General features: G+C 52.8%; 1 protein-coding gene across 2 annotated transcripts; it reads left to right on the plus strand.

The window, feature by feature from the left end:
* Positions 1 to 169: 169 nt before the first annotated feature.
* Positions 170 to 12,935, plus strand: Asphd2 (aspartate beta-hydroxylase domain containing 2). 2 transcript variants are annotated; one of them, XM_004628021.2, is made up of 4 exons: positions 170 to 243; positions 3,732 to 4,842; positions 10,209 to 10,322; positions 11,214 to 12,935. In XM_004628021.2, the coding sequence occupies exons 2-4, from the start codon at positions 3,957 to 3,959 to the stop codon at positions 11,321 to 11,323; spliced, it is 1,110 nt and encodes a 369-aa protein (XP_004628078.1). In that variant the 5' UTR covers positions 170 to 243; positions 3,732 to 3,956; the 3' UTR covers positions 11,324 to 12,935. The 2 variants fall into 2 exon arrangements, with proteins under 2 accessions (XP_004628078.1, XP_023567359.1); XM_023711591.1 differs by lacking the exon at positions 10,209 to 10,322.
* The last annotated feature ends 3,536 nt before the right edge of the window (positions 12,936 to 16,471 follow it).

Here is a 16,471-nt window from a genome sequence, read left to right on the forward strand (position 1 = left end):
CGCCCCGCCCCCGCCGGGCCCGCGCGCGGCATTGTGGGAGTTGTGGTCCCCGCGGCCCCGGAGAGCGCAGCGCGGCGTCGGCACCGGCGGGCACCGGTTCCGCGCGGCTCGGTTCGGTCCAGCAGCAGTGGCGCGAGCCAGGAGGTGGCCAGGCAGTGGCTCTGCAGTTCGGGCAGGGGGCGTCCGCGCCCTGGGCGGTGTCGTCGTCCTGGTCCCCACAGTCGCCTGCGCGCCCAGGCGCAGGTGAGCGGCGTCTCCTCGGGCTGCCAGGCGGGCGGGCGGGAGGGACGGGGCTGAGCGGGGGCCGGGCGGTTGCGGCCCGCGGCCGCGGAGGATGCTCTGGACGCCTGCGCCCGCATCCCGACCCGGCGAGGGGCTGTGGTCTAGCGCCCGTTACGTGCCGAGCGCCCTCGCCAGGGACTTTCACGGCCGGGTCGGGCATCATCACCCTCCTCGTCGTCGTCGTCGTCGTCGTCTTCCTCCTCCTCGCTTCCTCTCCTCCGCCTCCATCCTTTCCTCCTCCAATCCCCTCCCCCACGGGACCTCTTCCCCTGGAGCCCTCATGCTCTCCTCTTCTCCCCTCCCCTCCCCTGGCCTTCAGCATCACCCACTTTCCATATTTCCCATTGGTGACCCACCTCCCGTCCCACGAGTTATCACATGCCATACACCTTCCCTCATCCTTACCTGGTTGCCCACTTTTCCTGCCAACACTCACCTTCCATTCCTAATCCCCCTCACCCCCTGGCTTCATGGTAGTCACCATCTACATCTGCGTAGACCCATCTTCTACCCTCTACCCTCCCCTCCTCTTTCCAGTCCAGGGGGTGGGTGCTGAGATCTCTGGCCTGGAGTGAGGAAGGTGATCCCTATGGGAAAAGGCTGGCTGGCCCCTGGGCAGCTCTGTGACTTCTGAGCAGCGAGGGTGGCCTGCCCCTTGCAGGGGGTGGGGCTGCATCCACAGAGGCTTGGCTTCACCCGGAGGGGTGACCAGAGCTCTTTAGCACTGGACAGGCCCCTGGGCTGGTCATCTGAACTGTGTTAACTGGGTCACATTGAGGCTGTCTCCCCAGGCATTCATGGAATCAGAAGTTACATTGGGTTGAACTTGAATTCGGACTTTTTCTCCCCAGAGCCGACTGACCTTTAAGATCTGAGTTTCCATGTTATTAAAGCACAGCACAGCAAGATGTCCCTATCCCTGATGGGGATAGAATCAAAACATAAAAATGAGCAGACATGCAAAGAAAGCTACAAGTTACTGCAGCCCCTAAGATAAAGCACTTGGTAGGGGGGTGGTTGTTAAGTCCATCCCCACCCCACTGGGGATGGGGTAGGTCATCACTGGGAGTGTTGGAGAGTTGTTTGAATCTGTGCTTAACAAATATGCAGTCACTACCAACCTAAGGGTTTCTTTTATTGCCATAGATCAGCTGTGAACTTGTAACTGCACCTCAGGGGCCAGGGGGTTGCTGGCCACTTTGCCTTTGGGTGGTAGGAAAAGTCTGAGCGTGAGCTCTCAGTGCTGTTCTTATTCTTTGGAGGAGGGTCTGAAGCTGGGTTCAGGGCGCCAGGATCTTGAACCGTCATTCCTTTAGGCCTAGCCTTTAGGTGAGCTCATGGCAGGCTTTGCACAGAATGATCCTCCCCGAGAAGGAGGGAAGCAAGGGCTGGAGAAGTTCCCTTGTCATCGGCCTGGTTTTGTCTGCATTTTGATGAACTTGAGTGATTAGCAAGGCCGATGGGAACTAACACCTAACAGGTGCTTGTAAGATTGCCATTGTCTTACTCTTAGAATATCTAAGAAAAAAAAAATCTTGCTCCTGAGAGACAGAATTTGAGTTCTACTTCAGGGCTTAGCTCAGTGGTGGGGAAATTCCTTTCCTAAAAGTGCTTGTTATCGCGCTGATGAGACTTTCACACTGAATTTCAGGAATCCTGGGTTCTGTTTTGGAAGATGGTGCTAGACAACACACCTTTCATCTGGATTTTCCTCCCTTTTCCTAAAGAGGAAAAAAGCTGCCAGTTTATAATAAAAGTAGGAGCACACAGCAGGAAGAGAGAGTCATTTAATACCTGGCAGGGCCCGGCCGCTGTTTCTTGTGCATTTGAGAAGAAATTGAGAACATGTGGGGGGAACCGCAGCTTCTAACCTCCTCGCTACGGTGTTCTTCCTAGAAACAAAAATCCCCATGAATATTCAGCATGTGTGTTTTTTTGACTTACTAAACATTATAGTCAAGTGATTCTTTATTCAACCAAAACTGGGGAAAAGCCAGTAGGCAGTTAATGAACACCAAAGATTTCCCTTTTGTTTTTAGCAAGTCTGGAGACAGAAAAGTCACTTGAAATGTGTGGCATTGAGACTGTTCAGGACTTATCCTGAGCTGTTGGGATCCCTGTCTTGAGATACCCTCCTTTCCCCGCCCGCTTCAGTTTGCTGGCTATGGTGGAATGCCGCTGGTTCTCACAGTGGCCAGAACACCCTGGGTACTCACTCGGCATGACCCTGAGTACTTTTCTGCCTTCAGCTTTCAGCAGCAGCCATTGAGATGGATGTTAACTCTGTTCAACAGATAAAGAACTGAGATTTAGAGAAAGGAGGTGATCTGCCTGTGGCTAGTGTTACTCCCTTATCCAGCCACCTTCAGTTTGGACTCAGGACTTTCCTGCTGTGCTACCAGCAATGCCAGGCAGAATTTTTGCCTGGGAAAGGGGAGGGTACAATTTTCCCATTTGCTTAGTTGTCCTTATTCTTAACAAACGAGAAAGGAGAATACAAAGTGAAGGTTCACAACTGTGCCCCTGTAGACGAGATCAAAGGTACAGACTCAGTGGCACATGGGACTGGCCCTTTCCACCGGGTTGGGGCAAGCAAGATGGACAGTGAGTTTCAGAGATGCTGGGAAACACGGCTGGGGTTCTAGGCCATGACCACTGGGCTCTGACCTACCTTATGAGGGTAATTGAGGTGAGAGATACTGGCCCTGATCAGTGGCAAAATGACAGACCAAAGGACTTCTACATGTGGGAAACTGATTCAAGCCAGGATGGGCCTCTCCTTCAGACCCACCCATTATTTTACTCTTTGGCCCTATGGAGGAAGCCAGCAGCAGTCTCCAGGGTGACAGGCAAAGAAAGCCCTTTGTCCACTATGTTTTTGACCCCAGAGTACCCACTTCCTGTTCTAGCTTAGTATTGGCTTAACTCTTGTTAGAGGCAAGCCAGATTAGATAAGAATGAGGTGCTTGAAAATAGAAAAATAAAGTGAAGAACATGTAGTTTTAAAGGCTCTTTGTCATTTTTAAGATGTTCTTGAATCCAGCTTTCGCCTTGATAAAAGCTATAGTAACTAAAGGAGAACAAATGTAACATAGTACAGCAAAATACATAAATACAGAATTTGAAGACAGGTGAAGTTGTTGTCCATGACTGCATGACCTACGTGCATTCTATGGCCTCTCAGCCTCATTTTTCTCATCTGGAAAATGGGGATGATAGCACTTCCTGTGGATGGTACTGTGTAGGTGAGGCTGCTCGAGTGAGCCAAGAGTCCTAACGTAGGAACACACTGCTGACCGCTTCAAAGCAGGAGAGTGATAAAATTAAGGAGTCCACAAGACTGCAAAGGGTGTCCCACACCAAGAGCCTTCTGCAATGATCGGAGACCTTGTGTGTCTGTCAAGAGTGTTCTGAGGTATAAAGTTTGTGCTGTGTCTTCTTTTTTCCAGGCTTGGACTTCCAAAGTGTCCTTTCACAGTGACCAAGCCTACTTGCAAATGAGGCATCAGCCAGCTCCTTCCCCCCAACCATAGAGACTTTTGCAGAGTAGAGTGGTGGCAGGCCTCCTCCTCCTCCTCCTCCTCCATCCATGGCACCTGTGGCAGGACACAAAGAGCAGTGGCAGCCATGCCTCCCCCTGCTCTGGCCACCCCTTGACCCCTGCACTAGCCTGCATGGTATGGAGATCTGTGGAACCCCAGAGGACTGACTATCTGACCTGGCTGCCTACCCTCAGTAACAAGCCCACCAAGATGTCACTCGAGTGGCTAGTGGCCTGGAGCTGGTCCCTGGATGGCTTGAGAGACTGCATCGCCAGCGGCATCCAGTCTGTGCGGGATTGTGACACTAGCGCCGTGGTCACTGTGGCCTGCCTACTGGTCTTGTTTGTGTGGTACTGCTACCACGTGGGCAGAGAGCAGCCACGGCCCTTTGTCTCTGTGAACTCACTCATGCAGGGCGCAGATGCCAATGGGTTGCAGAACGGGTATGTGTACTGCCAGTCCCCTGAGTGTATGCGCTGTACGCACAGCGAGGGCCTCAACCAGAAACTCTACCACAACCTGCAAGAGTATGCCAAGCGCTACTCGTGGTCTGGCATGGGCCGTATCCACAAGGGCATCCGCGAGCAGGGCCGCTACCTCAACAGCCGGCCTTCCATCCAGAAGCCCGAGGTCTTCTTCCTGCCTGACCTCCCCACCACTCCATACTTCCCTCGGGATGCGCAGAAACACGACGTGGAGGTGCTGGAGCGGAACTTCCAGACCATCCTGTGTGAATTTGAGACTCTCTACAAAGCTTTCTCAAACTGCAGCCTCCCACAGGGCTGGAAAATGAACAGCACCCCCAGCGGGGAGTGGTTCACCTTTTACTTGGTCAATCAGGGTGTCTGTGTCCCCAGGAACTGCAGGAAGTGCCCACGGACGTACCGCTTGCTGGGAAGCCTTCGGACCTGTATTGGGAACAATGTTTTTGGGAATGCGTGCATCTCTGTGCTGAGCCCCGGGACTGTGATAACTGAGCACTATGGGCCCACAAACATCCGCATCCGGTGCCACTTGGGTAAGTTGCAGGAACAGCGTTCCTTGGCTGGATGTTCACATCACAGCCCCTTGTGACCAAGGGGATGTGAGCATTGTGCAGCTCAGAGAGTGTGTGCTTTTATTAAAAATTAATAATCCTATATAAACAATTTTGATACCAAAAAGTGAGTCCCCAGTGAAACCTGAGGTTAGACAAGCCTAATTTTTTTTTCAGCACTAGGATTGAACCCGGGGCCTTCACACTGAGCTACATCCCCAGCCCTTTTTTATTTTGAAATATGATCATGGCAAACAAGTTGCCCGGGATGAGCTCAGACATAAGCTCTTCCTGCCTCAGATTCCCAGAGTGCATGAGTTACAGATGTGGAGGTGCACAGCACGTCAGACGCTGTCTGTTTTTGGCAGTGCTGGTGCTGAAGCCCAGGACCTCATGTACGCTAAGCATGTGCTCTACCAGCAAGCCACATCCCAGCCCTGCACCTAATCCCTGATAGAGGCTCTGTAAAAAGAATTCCTGTGATGATGAAAATGTTCTCTGCCTTTACCAGACATCCAACGTAGCACCCACTGGCCTTAGGTGACCATTTGGTGCTTGGAACATGATCAGTGTGGGGCTACAGACAGATTTGGGGAAGAATGCTTGCCTAGCACACGTGAGGCCCTGGATCCCCAGTGCTGGAGGACAAAAAAGGATACACAAAGTATGGCCAGCACAACTGAGGAACTGAAGTTTTGCCTTAAATTATGATGGTCACATATGGCATTAGAGCCAAAGGCCCTGGTGACATCCAGGATGGTATGAAAGGTGCTTAGTACCTCTTAATCACCAAGGGGGACCTGCTACTTGGTGTTGAGGGCATTTTATTCAGATTCTGGCAATATTGGTAGCGTATGTATTGTGCATGGGTAGCAGAGGTTTTGCACACAATGCCTCCTTTACTTGCACCCTGGCCCTACCACCAGCTAGATCTGTCAGTCTTCTACTCAGAGTTAGCCTGAGAATCCAGTCAGAAAGTGTGTGTTGAAAGTGACCACATAGAGCCTGGTTGACAGAGGGCCAGCCCTCAGTAGGGCGGGCTGGGTCCCAACAGCTCTGGCAGTAGGGCAGTTAGGCCTCCGGTGCCTGTGCTGCTTCATGCCAGGGAATGGAGGCGGAAGGGTGATGCCTCCCTGCTGGTGAGTGGCCCAGAGCAGAGTGTGCAGCGGGAGGCACAGCTCCCAGCCTTAAGAAGCTCCAGCACTTCCTTTGGGTTGGGCAAAGGGGACAGCAAGAGGGTCCCTGTGTGGGCTGCAGTCCATCAGTGTGTCCTCTGTTGTCAGTCTGGAGTTAGAACCCAGGTCCTTGGTACAGGAGTACACTGGGGCCTAAGACTTGGCACCCCTTCTTTTTCTCCCTAAGCCAGAGGAAGTGAGACCTATTTGGGGGGTTGTTCTGCAGAGCTGCACAACTGGGCCACACCCCCAGCTCTTTTCTCACTGAATTTCCCAGGATGCCCTTAACTTGCAGCCTCCTGTAATCCTGAGTAGCAGGGATTACAGGTGTGTGCCACCATGGCACCTTCTTCAGTGTTCTGCACAGAGCCTCAGAGCTGCTGGGGAGCAGTCTTGCGCCCCTTCTTTACCCACAGGGGCTCTTCATCCCCTACTCTCTTCTGCACTCCAGGTATAGATTCTGAGTAGAATGTGGTTTACACAGAGAACTGTACTCCTTAGAAAGAGGAAGAAATAAGTAAATGAGGGCCATCACTGTGGTGGACATTCCGAGTCAGTGCAGGGTGGGCAGAGGGGCAGTGGCAGTCCAGATTCATGGATCTAGTGAGCCTAGGCGGGTGGCTGAGGTCCCTGGCCCTGGTGTGTGGGTTGCAAAATGGAGCTGCCCAGAGGGTGAGAGAAGTCGTGTCTTCAGCAGCCACTTGCACAGTGCCTGACATGTGACGCCACGCAGTAAAGAGCATAAAGATGATCTGTGTGACATGGTCTGTGCCCTCAGGAAAGTGAGGGGGTGAGCAGGCGTGGGAAGGCACCAGGCCCGAATGAGGGCCCCGCGCAGCTTGCCTGCTCTGTGAAGCTCAGACATGGTGCCTCTGACTTCTCTAAACTGGACGGAATCGGACCGATTTGGGGGCTGTTGTGAGGAGCACAAGTATTAGGTGTGAAGGGGCAGGATGGCCTGCAGGCAGGGAGGGCATGGTCAGCTCAGCTGAGAGGCCGGGTGTGAATCTGAATGATGACCATAGTCAGTAAACCCCTGCGCGGGGCACCAGGTCCCACCCCGAGCAGCAGGCTCACTCCGGGCTACAGATGGGGCCGTCTGGGCAGCGGGGCTGACCCTGCAGGTCAGGGTGTGGGGCAGCCAGGCCTTCTCTTGGGTCTTGTGGCAGCTGTGTCTGGGTTTTGCTGCTGTGGTATGAGTTGGACGGTGTGGGGAGTACAGAGCCTCAGTACTGGGCAGGAGTCTTGGCAATGGGAGTGATACTTTTCATTTCAAAGGTTTCATGTTTCTTTGTTTTTGTTTTCTGTGGTGCTGGGGATGAAATCCAGGGCCTCATGCATGCTGGACAAGCATTATGCCACTGAGTTGTATTACCAGCCCCTATGATTTTATAAAAGCTTCCAGAAGGATGGAGAGGGAAAGGCATTTGAGGACCAGTGGGACAGACTTCCAGAGGGAGAAAATCGAGGCTTTATTGCCTGTGTGTTAATGTGCCTTATGCATCTGTACAATGTGTGTGTGTGTGTGTGTGTGTGTGTGTGTGTAAACACACCCACAGGGGCCCTCATCGCAGCGTCATTCCCTTGGCCCAGCTAGTTAACTGCCAAACCCAGCATGCGCTGCGCGTTCCCTACTCAGCCAGATCCTTGCTGGAAGCCATCCCACTGGGGCGTGGCTGCTGCGTGGCCAGGGCCAGCTTGGAGGTCAGGCTTTCTCAGAGTTTCCTGCTTTACATGATTAAACACTTGTCACAACACACCCGGGAGGAAAGTGAAGGTGTTAGGTTCCTGTGACCTCGTATGTCGACATAGAAAGAGGTAAGAGGAGCTCAGAGGCAGATGCAGTCTGAGATGGACCCAGCTGAAAGCAAAGTCCCAGAGCTGTGTTCTTGAGATGCCAACACCCATCTCCCCGTTCTGCTTCTTGCTGGATTGTACAGTAATTGATAGACTTGCCTGAAGACCATGGAAGCCCCCTGCCTTCGCTCCCTACTTTCCACATCGGTTGATTTGGTCCTCATCTGCTGAGCCCTGCTGTGAGCTGCCTTACGGGAGTTGTCCCCACTCCTTGTACAACTACAGGACAGCTCCTGGCCCAGCCATCCCCAGGCAGGGTACATGGGGCTGGGATGTGCCCCCCGCATTGCCACAGACTCCCCGTAGCCACCTCTGAGACCTAGAGCTCTCCAGGCAGCTGTCACTGGGGAGACAGACGCCACATGAATATGCATTCATGTGCTTAGCAAATTTCAGTTCCACAAACACAATCAGGCACCCGTTTGTCTTTTCTGTAGATGTCAGGTTTCTAGGCAGCGGGCGATGGTGGAGCCAGGATCATCTCGAATGTACCTGCCCTTCCCATGTGTCGGCTCTCGCCTCCTGCAGTAGGGGACCTTGGAGGACAAAGCCTGTTCTCCACCATTTTCCTGCATCATTCAGGGGTTGGTGGGATGAAGGCAGCAAGCTGTTGGCCGTAGAGGAGCCTGGCCATTATGGGGCTCTCCAAGACTGCATGCAGGGCTTGTCTCTATCTCAGAACCCCCAGATACTCTGTTTGGGGAAGCCTTGCTCATTTCTGCCAGCTGAGCTGGTTGCGGGGCCTTCGCAGTGATGGACCATCAGCAGGCTGGAGCAGAATGTGGGTGGAAGAGGAAGACAAGAAGCCAGCAGGGAGTCCAGCAAGTCAGGCCGTTTCTCTCTTGCACCACGGCACATAACAGTGAGTCATGTAGCAGCCCAGAGGAAAGGTAGGCTCTTTCTGAGACCCCTGCACTAGATTGTCCCTGCACAGCAGTCTTTTGCCCTAAAGGCTTTCTCTGTCTGTGCCAGCCGGCAAGGGCACACACAGCAAATTTGGCTGGCAAGCCGAGTGCCTTCATCCCTAACCCCCAGCTGCCCATAACAGAAACAGAAATGACAGCTCAGGGGCAGATGGATAGTCTCAGCTCTCTAGTGAGATGAGCTGTTGAGAGTTAGACATGCTAACTCTGTACAACCTTCAGCCGTCTGTTCACTACCAGCAACCTGTAGCTAGCAGGTATATCCCAGTGCCCACCTTTACAAGAGGCTGTTTGGAACCAGATGCACTGTCAGCGAAGACTGACTGGTAACTTAGAGGATTTCATACACTGCCCAGCTACTCTGTCTGGAATAATGAAATGATGTTTGAAAAGTTCATTTAGCACAAACCCGTGCAAGCCTTCAGTTAGTGGTAACAAGGATAAACGTCACATAAGCAGCCTTGGAATTAAATAGACTAATGTGGCCTCTTTACAGATGACAGTAGAAACTTGCCCAGAGTCACACAGCACGTGAGGGCCACAGTCCAAAGGGCAGTCTGCTCAGGTGCTCCGGGGGGTGTCTGTACAGTGGAACCAAGGAGATGACAGGACGAGTTGTCATCCTCGGGCCTCCAGATGCATTTAAAGGTGGAACTGCGAGAGCTGAGCTCCATGTGAGCCTGTGTCTTTAATTGCAACACAAGTAAACGCAGCCATGGATAAGCAGTTATTGGACAAGCCAACTTTGAGCCTAGCTGCCCTGATATCCTGGGATCCAGGAGTCTTAAGAAGGAGTATGAGCTTCAGGATGTGGCTTTAATCAAAGATACCAGAACCCAGGATGATGCAGCCCATGGAATCAGAGGCTTTGCCCAGTAAGGACTGTGGTGCTCAGCCTGCTTTCGCCTTACCAGACTCCCTCACCCCCAGATAGGCTGTGCTCATCCATGTGAGCTGCTTGGACAGAAGGGGCCTTGTAAGCCAGAGACGGATTTCTCATTATTCTGGGTCCAGAAAGCCATGGTCCAAGTGCTGGAAAATTGGGCATCTGGGGAGACTGAGGTCCCACATCTGATTCATAAATGGTACCTTCTTGCTATATCCTGATGGGGCACATTCCCTTGCACCCTTTTAGAAGGCCACTCGTCCCATTCTTAAGGGTACCTGACTCAAGATGTCATCTCCTCCAAAAGCCCTGCCTCCTAACACTGCTGTCCTGTGCTTGGGATTTCACATAGCAATTGTAGAGGCACAGATGTTCAAAGCCTAGCACGGGCTCTCTAGGGGTGAGCAGGAGGCCGGGGCTGTGGAAAGCCTCCCCAACACAACCAGCCTCCGCCTTCTTCCTGCCTGCGCCCCACCTGCCTTACTCTCTTTTCTGTTCTTCCACTAGGTCTGAAAACTCCAAGTGGCTGTGAGCTGGTGGTAGGGGGTGAGCCCCAGTGCTGGGCAGAAGGCCGCTGCCTCCTCTTCGATGACTCTTTTCTGCATACTGCGTCCCACGGAGGTGGGCACCAGCCTCCCTCCTTGCTTGCTTGCTTTTTAAATTAGTAAACTGTGTTTTTAAGAGAGATTTTAGATTTCTAGAAAAGCCTGAGCAGAAAGGGCCAAGTATGTGCCTTCCCGTCACTCTTTCCCTGACACACACACGAACACACACATAACTTCCCAGTCTGTAGTAGTGATCCTAATACTGTAAGTGGTGGGTGAGTGTTGACGCACTTGAGGTGCCCACTAGGGTTCATGCTTGGTGCTGTTCAGTGAGTTGGAAAAAGTACATCAGGACACGTGTCCACCTGACTGTGCCTTGCCGAGTAGCCTCCCTGCTGTATCAGTCGCCTTTCTGTTGCTGAAACAAAATACCTGAGAGTTTGGCTTTGGCTCCTGGTTTCAAATGATTCAATGTGTCCACAGCCAGCTGGCTCCCAGGCAGGAAGCACAGGGTAGAAGGGTGTGGCCAAGCAGAGCCGCCTCAAGGCACCTGGGAAGCAGAGAGTAGGGAACAGCCTGGGGGAGCGAGGGGCTGGAAGCAGTCACACAGCCTTCCCGGTCAGGCCCCGGTGACCTGCTTCCTCCACCAGGTCCTCTTCAGAGCGTAATCAGCTGAAAACTCACACGTGCATCAATCCCCTGATAATAGCTTCAGGAAGCCACACCTGGGCACACAAGAGCCTTATGGGGGGACATTCATATTTAAGCCATAACACTGCTGAAAAATCCTCTGCACCCCAGCCAGCCACCCCTCCCTCCCTCTCCTGTTCCTTTCCCCCACTTGCTCAGAACCTCATGAAGCCATATGAGTGTTCCCATTCAGGGTGGGAGGTCTACTGATGTTCCTGTCAGGTCCCTGTGCCGGGGTCTTGGCCTTGGTGGACTGAACCTGTCCTCTCCCCTGCAGGTGTGGTGGAGGATGGCCCACGGGTGGTCTTCATGGTGGATCTGTGGCATCCCAACGTTGCAGCTGCCGAGCGGCAGGCCCTGGATTTCATCTTTGCCCCAGGACGATGAACAAACTATCTATGTAGGAGCTGGCGAGGGGCAAGGAGCCCAGGTGGCCAAGGGATAGTCCAGCCACGCCCGAGCTCAGATTCCACGCTCGGAAGCCTGTCTCAGTGAGACCCTCTCCTTGGGATCTCCTGCATTGTGGGATTCCTCTCTTTTGGTTACTGTAAATGGAAAACTTTCAGCTTGTATTTCCTTTGATTTGTTTTTTCCTTCCAATGATTAGCTCTGGAGATTCCTTTCTGGCCTACCAGTGTGTCCCTTTGACTCTGTGAGCAGAGACTTGGTGCCCCGTCGGTCTTGTTCCATTGCTACTTGGTTTTTTTCAGTGTTGTCAAACAGAGTAGCCAAACAGTTCGCTGTCTGAATGTCATCATGTAAAACTTGTGGTCATCTTCAAGAAAAAAAAACACAAGCCGGAAGGCCAGAGAACTTTACTTCTGCTGCTGGCGTACAGGAGGCCTTCGCTACCCTGGGCAGGAGCAACCCTCATCCGTGTGCCCGGCCAGTGTGCTGGTGTCTGCGGTCAGGGCCTGGGGAGACCGTCACGGTCGCTGTTCTGCTCCAGACTGCCAGGTCCTAGCTGGCAAGTAGCCAGGCAGGAGTGACCAGCAGACCTGTCAGTGTACTTTCCAGCCGAGCTGAGGCCCGTGAGTCAGGAGTCAGGCTGGGCTCCCCAAGCCAGCCACCGAATGGGATCCATTCACTCACTGCCTACAGAGCCCACTGCCACACCAGGCCTTGCTGCCTGCCGCTGTAGCTGCTTTAAATTCACAGTGGCAGATGTTAGGCGGGCTGGTGGAGGCTGTGCAAGGATAGGGCCTAGTGGCTGTCCGGTGACATTCCAGAAACTCCTTTCCCTAGCAAAGTAGAGTCCTGAGTCTGGCCATTGCATCTGACTTGATCTGTGGTTCTGTTGCCTGATTTTCACTTACCTTGCATAGGTCAGTGCTCAAATCCTAGACTTGGAGACAGTGGAAGGGCCAGGCCTGAGTGTTTTTCATTGTGCAAGAGTGTGGGCTTGGTGATAATAACCCAGGCCAGGATGTGCAGGGAGCTGTGGTCCCTGTGCTGGCTTTTTGGTCTCCTATGAAGGACACAGATCTTATCCCAAAGGAAGTTGAGGAAGCCACCTCTTATTTACTGATGTGAGTGCCATCTCCCAGCCACATGAATGATGCCTTTTGGAACAGTGTCCAGCCTCAGCTGTAATGAGCCTAGGAACAGACAGAGCTTAGGGCTATCACATGCACCAGGCTGCTGTTTCTACCTGCATACAAACCTGCATCTGCTGGGAGGGGCGGCTGTCAGAAAGAAACACCATCCAAAATATACCAGGTAGTTATTGGCCTGTGCAGAAAGAGCACATCTGCTTGAGGTTTAAAATGTCCACGTGGATATGTTCTGGTAACCAGAAGGCAAAAAATGGCAGGCAGTTCCAACACACCTGAAGTCTTTGTGCTCATTAAGTCTCTTGTGAACAGAACCTCTCAGGTGCATGACGTCTACACACAGTGATCGTTCTGCTCCGGGTTTACAAAGCCAACACCCTGTTTTCCCCAGCCCCTTGGGACCTGGCTGCCACACTCAGTGGCGTGACTGGGGAGCAGAAGATAAATAAAGGATCTTGCTGAAAACCAGAGTGATGTAGTACAGTCATCTGTCAGAAAGAAGATGGGGCCTGTGGGTGTGTGGCTGTTGGTCAGTGCCTCCTGTCACAGAGACAGATGGGCCACTGCAAGGGATGGCAGGTACTGAATGAGGTCAAGTGTGCTTCTAAAATACTGTGCTTGCAGCCGGGGACTGGGGTTCATCTCTGAACTAAGGAGCTACAGATAACGAGCAGGCAAAAAATAGGACTTGGGCTCAGGACTGCTAAGGATTTGAGGATGGCAGTTCACTCTCTTGTCACCTTGAGCAAGTCCCTGACCTTCTTGAGCCTGTTTCCTTCTCTGCAGAGACAGAGCACGGCACACAGGGGCACAGAATGGCAGTGGTAGCTCCCTGTCCATCACCACAGAGACACAGGAGACAGAAACACAGGTGCATGAAGTGTGGTTCGTTTTTCCCCTTTGTCTTAGAAGAGGGATTGAAGCCATGCTGGTGGCCAGGAGCCCCCACAGCAGCAGCCTGGCTCCTGGCAGTTTTGCACACATAGTCCCTCTATCAACCCAGCAGGGCTGACACAGGTGCAAGAAAAGAGCACCTCTCACTTGAGGCCAAGATCTTTCTCACCCTGCCACTGTGTGCATTGCCAACCAGGCGGTTGCTAACGTAATTTACATGTTGTGGCGAGGGATGGGATGGAAAGGTGAGAAAGGGGAGCAAGCAGGCTGTCCAGCTGCAAATGCAAACCGCTGTTTTCCAGCCCAAGGCAGCCCCAGTGCCTGTCAAGTACCGCTTGTGCCCTTGCAGTCATGGCCAGCCCACTACTTGATTTGCACACAGTTATGCCCCATTCTCCTGGCCCTAAACCTTTCCTTCGGGCACCCACTTGTTAGCCCCAAGTCACACCCTGTCTGGATTGCCTTTGGTGACAGTGGCCAATGTGTAACACTGAGTGCCCTACAGCACATCCAATGCTCCTGGACAGGGAGCACTTGGGAAATACTGATGCCCAGTCCCTGCCGCCAAAGCGTCTTCCCTCTCTGTTGTAGCACTGGGGCCCAGGCAAGGGTATTTTCTGTAACTTAATTCCTGTTGTTCTAGTGTGTAGCTGGGGTTGACAGTGGCCACTCTTGTGTAGCAAGGACAGTAAGGGCCCAGAGGTGGCCAGCTGGAAAGTCAGGCCACGGCTGTGTTGCAGTGGGATGCTGGGCCAGCCCCAAGTCTGGCCTCCAGGGGACCGGCACTGTGTTTAACCCTTCCTGCCAACCAGACCCTGACAAGCTTCCTGCAAGACTGCATCAGCCCTGTGCTCGGGCTTGGGTTTTTAGGGCCTGACCCAGCCCAGCTCCAGGCCTCCCAAGCTCCTGGCCCCACTTCAGGTCAGGCCTGGGCACATGGTCCAAGTGCTCTGCCTGGCACTGTTGAGAAGATGCAGCTTTTCTGAGGGTGGCACTGGAGATCTAGTGGGAAGACCTGAGAGTGAGCCCTGCAGTGGTGCCCAGGACCACCCTGTGCAGGTCATCTGGATCCTGAGTCAGCTGACCTTTGGACTTTGCAATTTCATGAGCTGGTGAACTCCTTTTTTTATTCTTAAGCCATGTTTGAACTCTGATTTCTATTCTTTTTCACCAGAAAGTCCTAATCCGTTCTGAGTTCCAGCCATAAAATGGACTGGCTTATGCCTGCTTTCATAAGCATAAAGTGAGGTTTGGATAATTAGATAATACCTTGTCAAGTTCTGGGAGAACAGGAGGCACCCACATGTATTTTTTGAAGTAAACAGGAGTAGCAAAAGCTAAGGACAGAACGCCATTGGGATTTTTGTTATTTTGTTCTGTGGTCCTGGTAATTGAACCCAGGGCAAGTGCTCTACTATTAAGCTACATCCAGCATCTTTTATGTGGAGACAGGGTCTTGCTGAGTTGCCCAGGCTAGCCTTGATCTCGTGATCCTCTTGCTCGGTCTCGTGCATTAGCCAGAATTACAGGTGTGTGCCATGATGGCTGGCCAGAAACGCTGCTTTGAAGGATTAGCTTGCCCACTGCCAGCAGCCTCCCGTAACAGCTCTCACTAACCAGATGTAAACAAAGAGAACAGGACAGAATAAGGCCACATATTTTAGAGCTTCTGACAGATGGCAGTGAAAACACTCAAGCAGATTGTAGCATTAGGTGGCAGGAGGCCACACACAGGGACTGGACTCCTTCCCACCTCCTTCCTGGGTGTACACTCGGTCCTAACTTCTGCTTCCCCACCCTCGCCCGCCAGCCAGGTCCAAGGGTGAGCCAGCCCCAGCTCACAGCCTGTGCTTCGCTCAAGCACAGAGGACGCTGGGCAGCCTGTGAGGGGTCTTTTCCACTCGCCATCCCACTCAGCACCCAGGGACCATCATGCGTCAACACAGGACAGAACCTGGCTCAGAAGCTCTTGGGGCAAGCAAGGCCGTGCAGCCAGCCGGAGGGAGCTGGAATGGGGAGCCAGGCACGCAAGCTTGCTGCTCAGTGCAACTGGCCCTCCTTACCCATGGCTTCCACCGCCACAGATTCAACCAGCCTCAGATCAAAAATACTTGGAAAGAAAATTTATCTGAACTGAACATGTACAGATTTTTCTTATATAATTCCCTGAACAGTACACTAGAACAACTATTTCCATAGCATTTACATTGTAAGAGGTAAATAATCTAGAAAGAATTTAAAGTCTATGGGAGGATTATGCAGGTTATATACAAATACTGCACCATAAAAGACTTGAGCAGCCTTGGATTTTAGTATCCATGGGGTATCTGTCCCTGCAGACACCCGGGACAACTGTGTCTGTCCAGGTCTAGACACTCTTCAGCTTCATCCCAGAGTACAGAGGGACCCCAGGGAAGCTGACTGCCTTCTTCACACATGCCTGAAACCCCTTTTCCTGAGCACTCACAAGAGGCCCACACTTACATACATCACTTTCTCCCCTCTGCCTTAAAGAGGCCACTGAATGGGCAGGCCAAATATCTCAGTGGACTAAAGCATCTGCTTAGGCAGAGCAAAGTGGCCAGGGTTCGATCCCCAGCGTGCCATGCCAGCCCTGCCCCCAGGGTGCACTGAGACAGCAATAGAGGCTGGGCGTGGTGGTGTGTGCCTGTAATGTCAGCACTCGGGAGGCTGAAAAAAAGGAGAATCACTACGAGTCCAATCTAGTAGTGAGACTCTGTAGACCCTGTCCTAAATACATTAAAAAAATAAATAAAAAAAGAGGCCACTGAGGGTCTGAGAGAATTAAAGCGCCTGCTCCAGTTTCCATGGCAAGAAGATACAGAGCTGGGACATGGACCCAGCGCTGGCACCCAGGCCCTGTGCCTTGCTGCTGTGGCTGGCACCAGCTGGGGAGGGTGGAGGAAGGCAGCACCACTGAACAGCCAGCTTGTCCTGGCCCCCTGCCTGCTGGGCCTTAGGCCAGGGAACACTCCTCCCGGCCACCCAGAGCAGAGCTGCCACTGGGTATGGACCCAAGTGCATATGGGCAGTCATCAAACAGCCTCCGGCTTTCTACTGCCTTCCA

This window comes from Octodon degus, unplaced genomic scaffold, assembly GCF_000260255.1.
Source record: "Octodon degus isolate 3935 unplaced genomic scaffold, OctDeg1.0 scaffold00021, whole genome shotgun sequence".
NCBI classification, from domain to species: Eukaryota; Metazoa; Chordata; class Mammalia; order Rodentia; family Octodontidae; genus Octodon; species Octodon degus.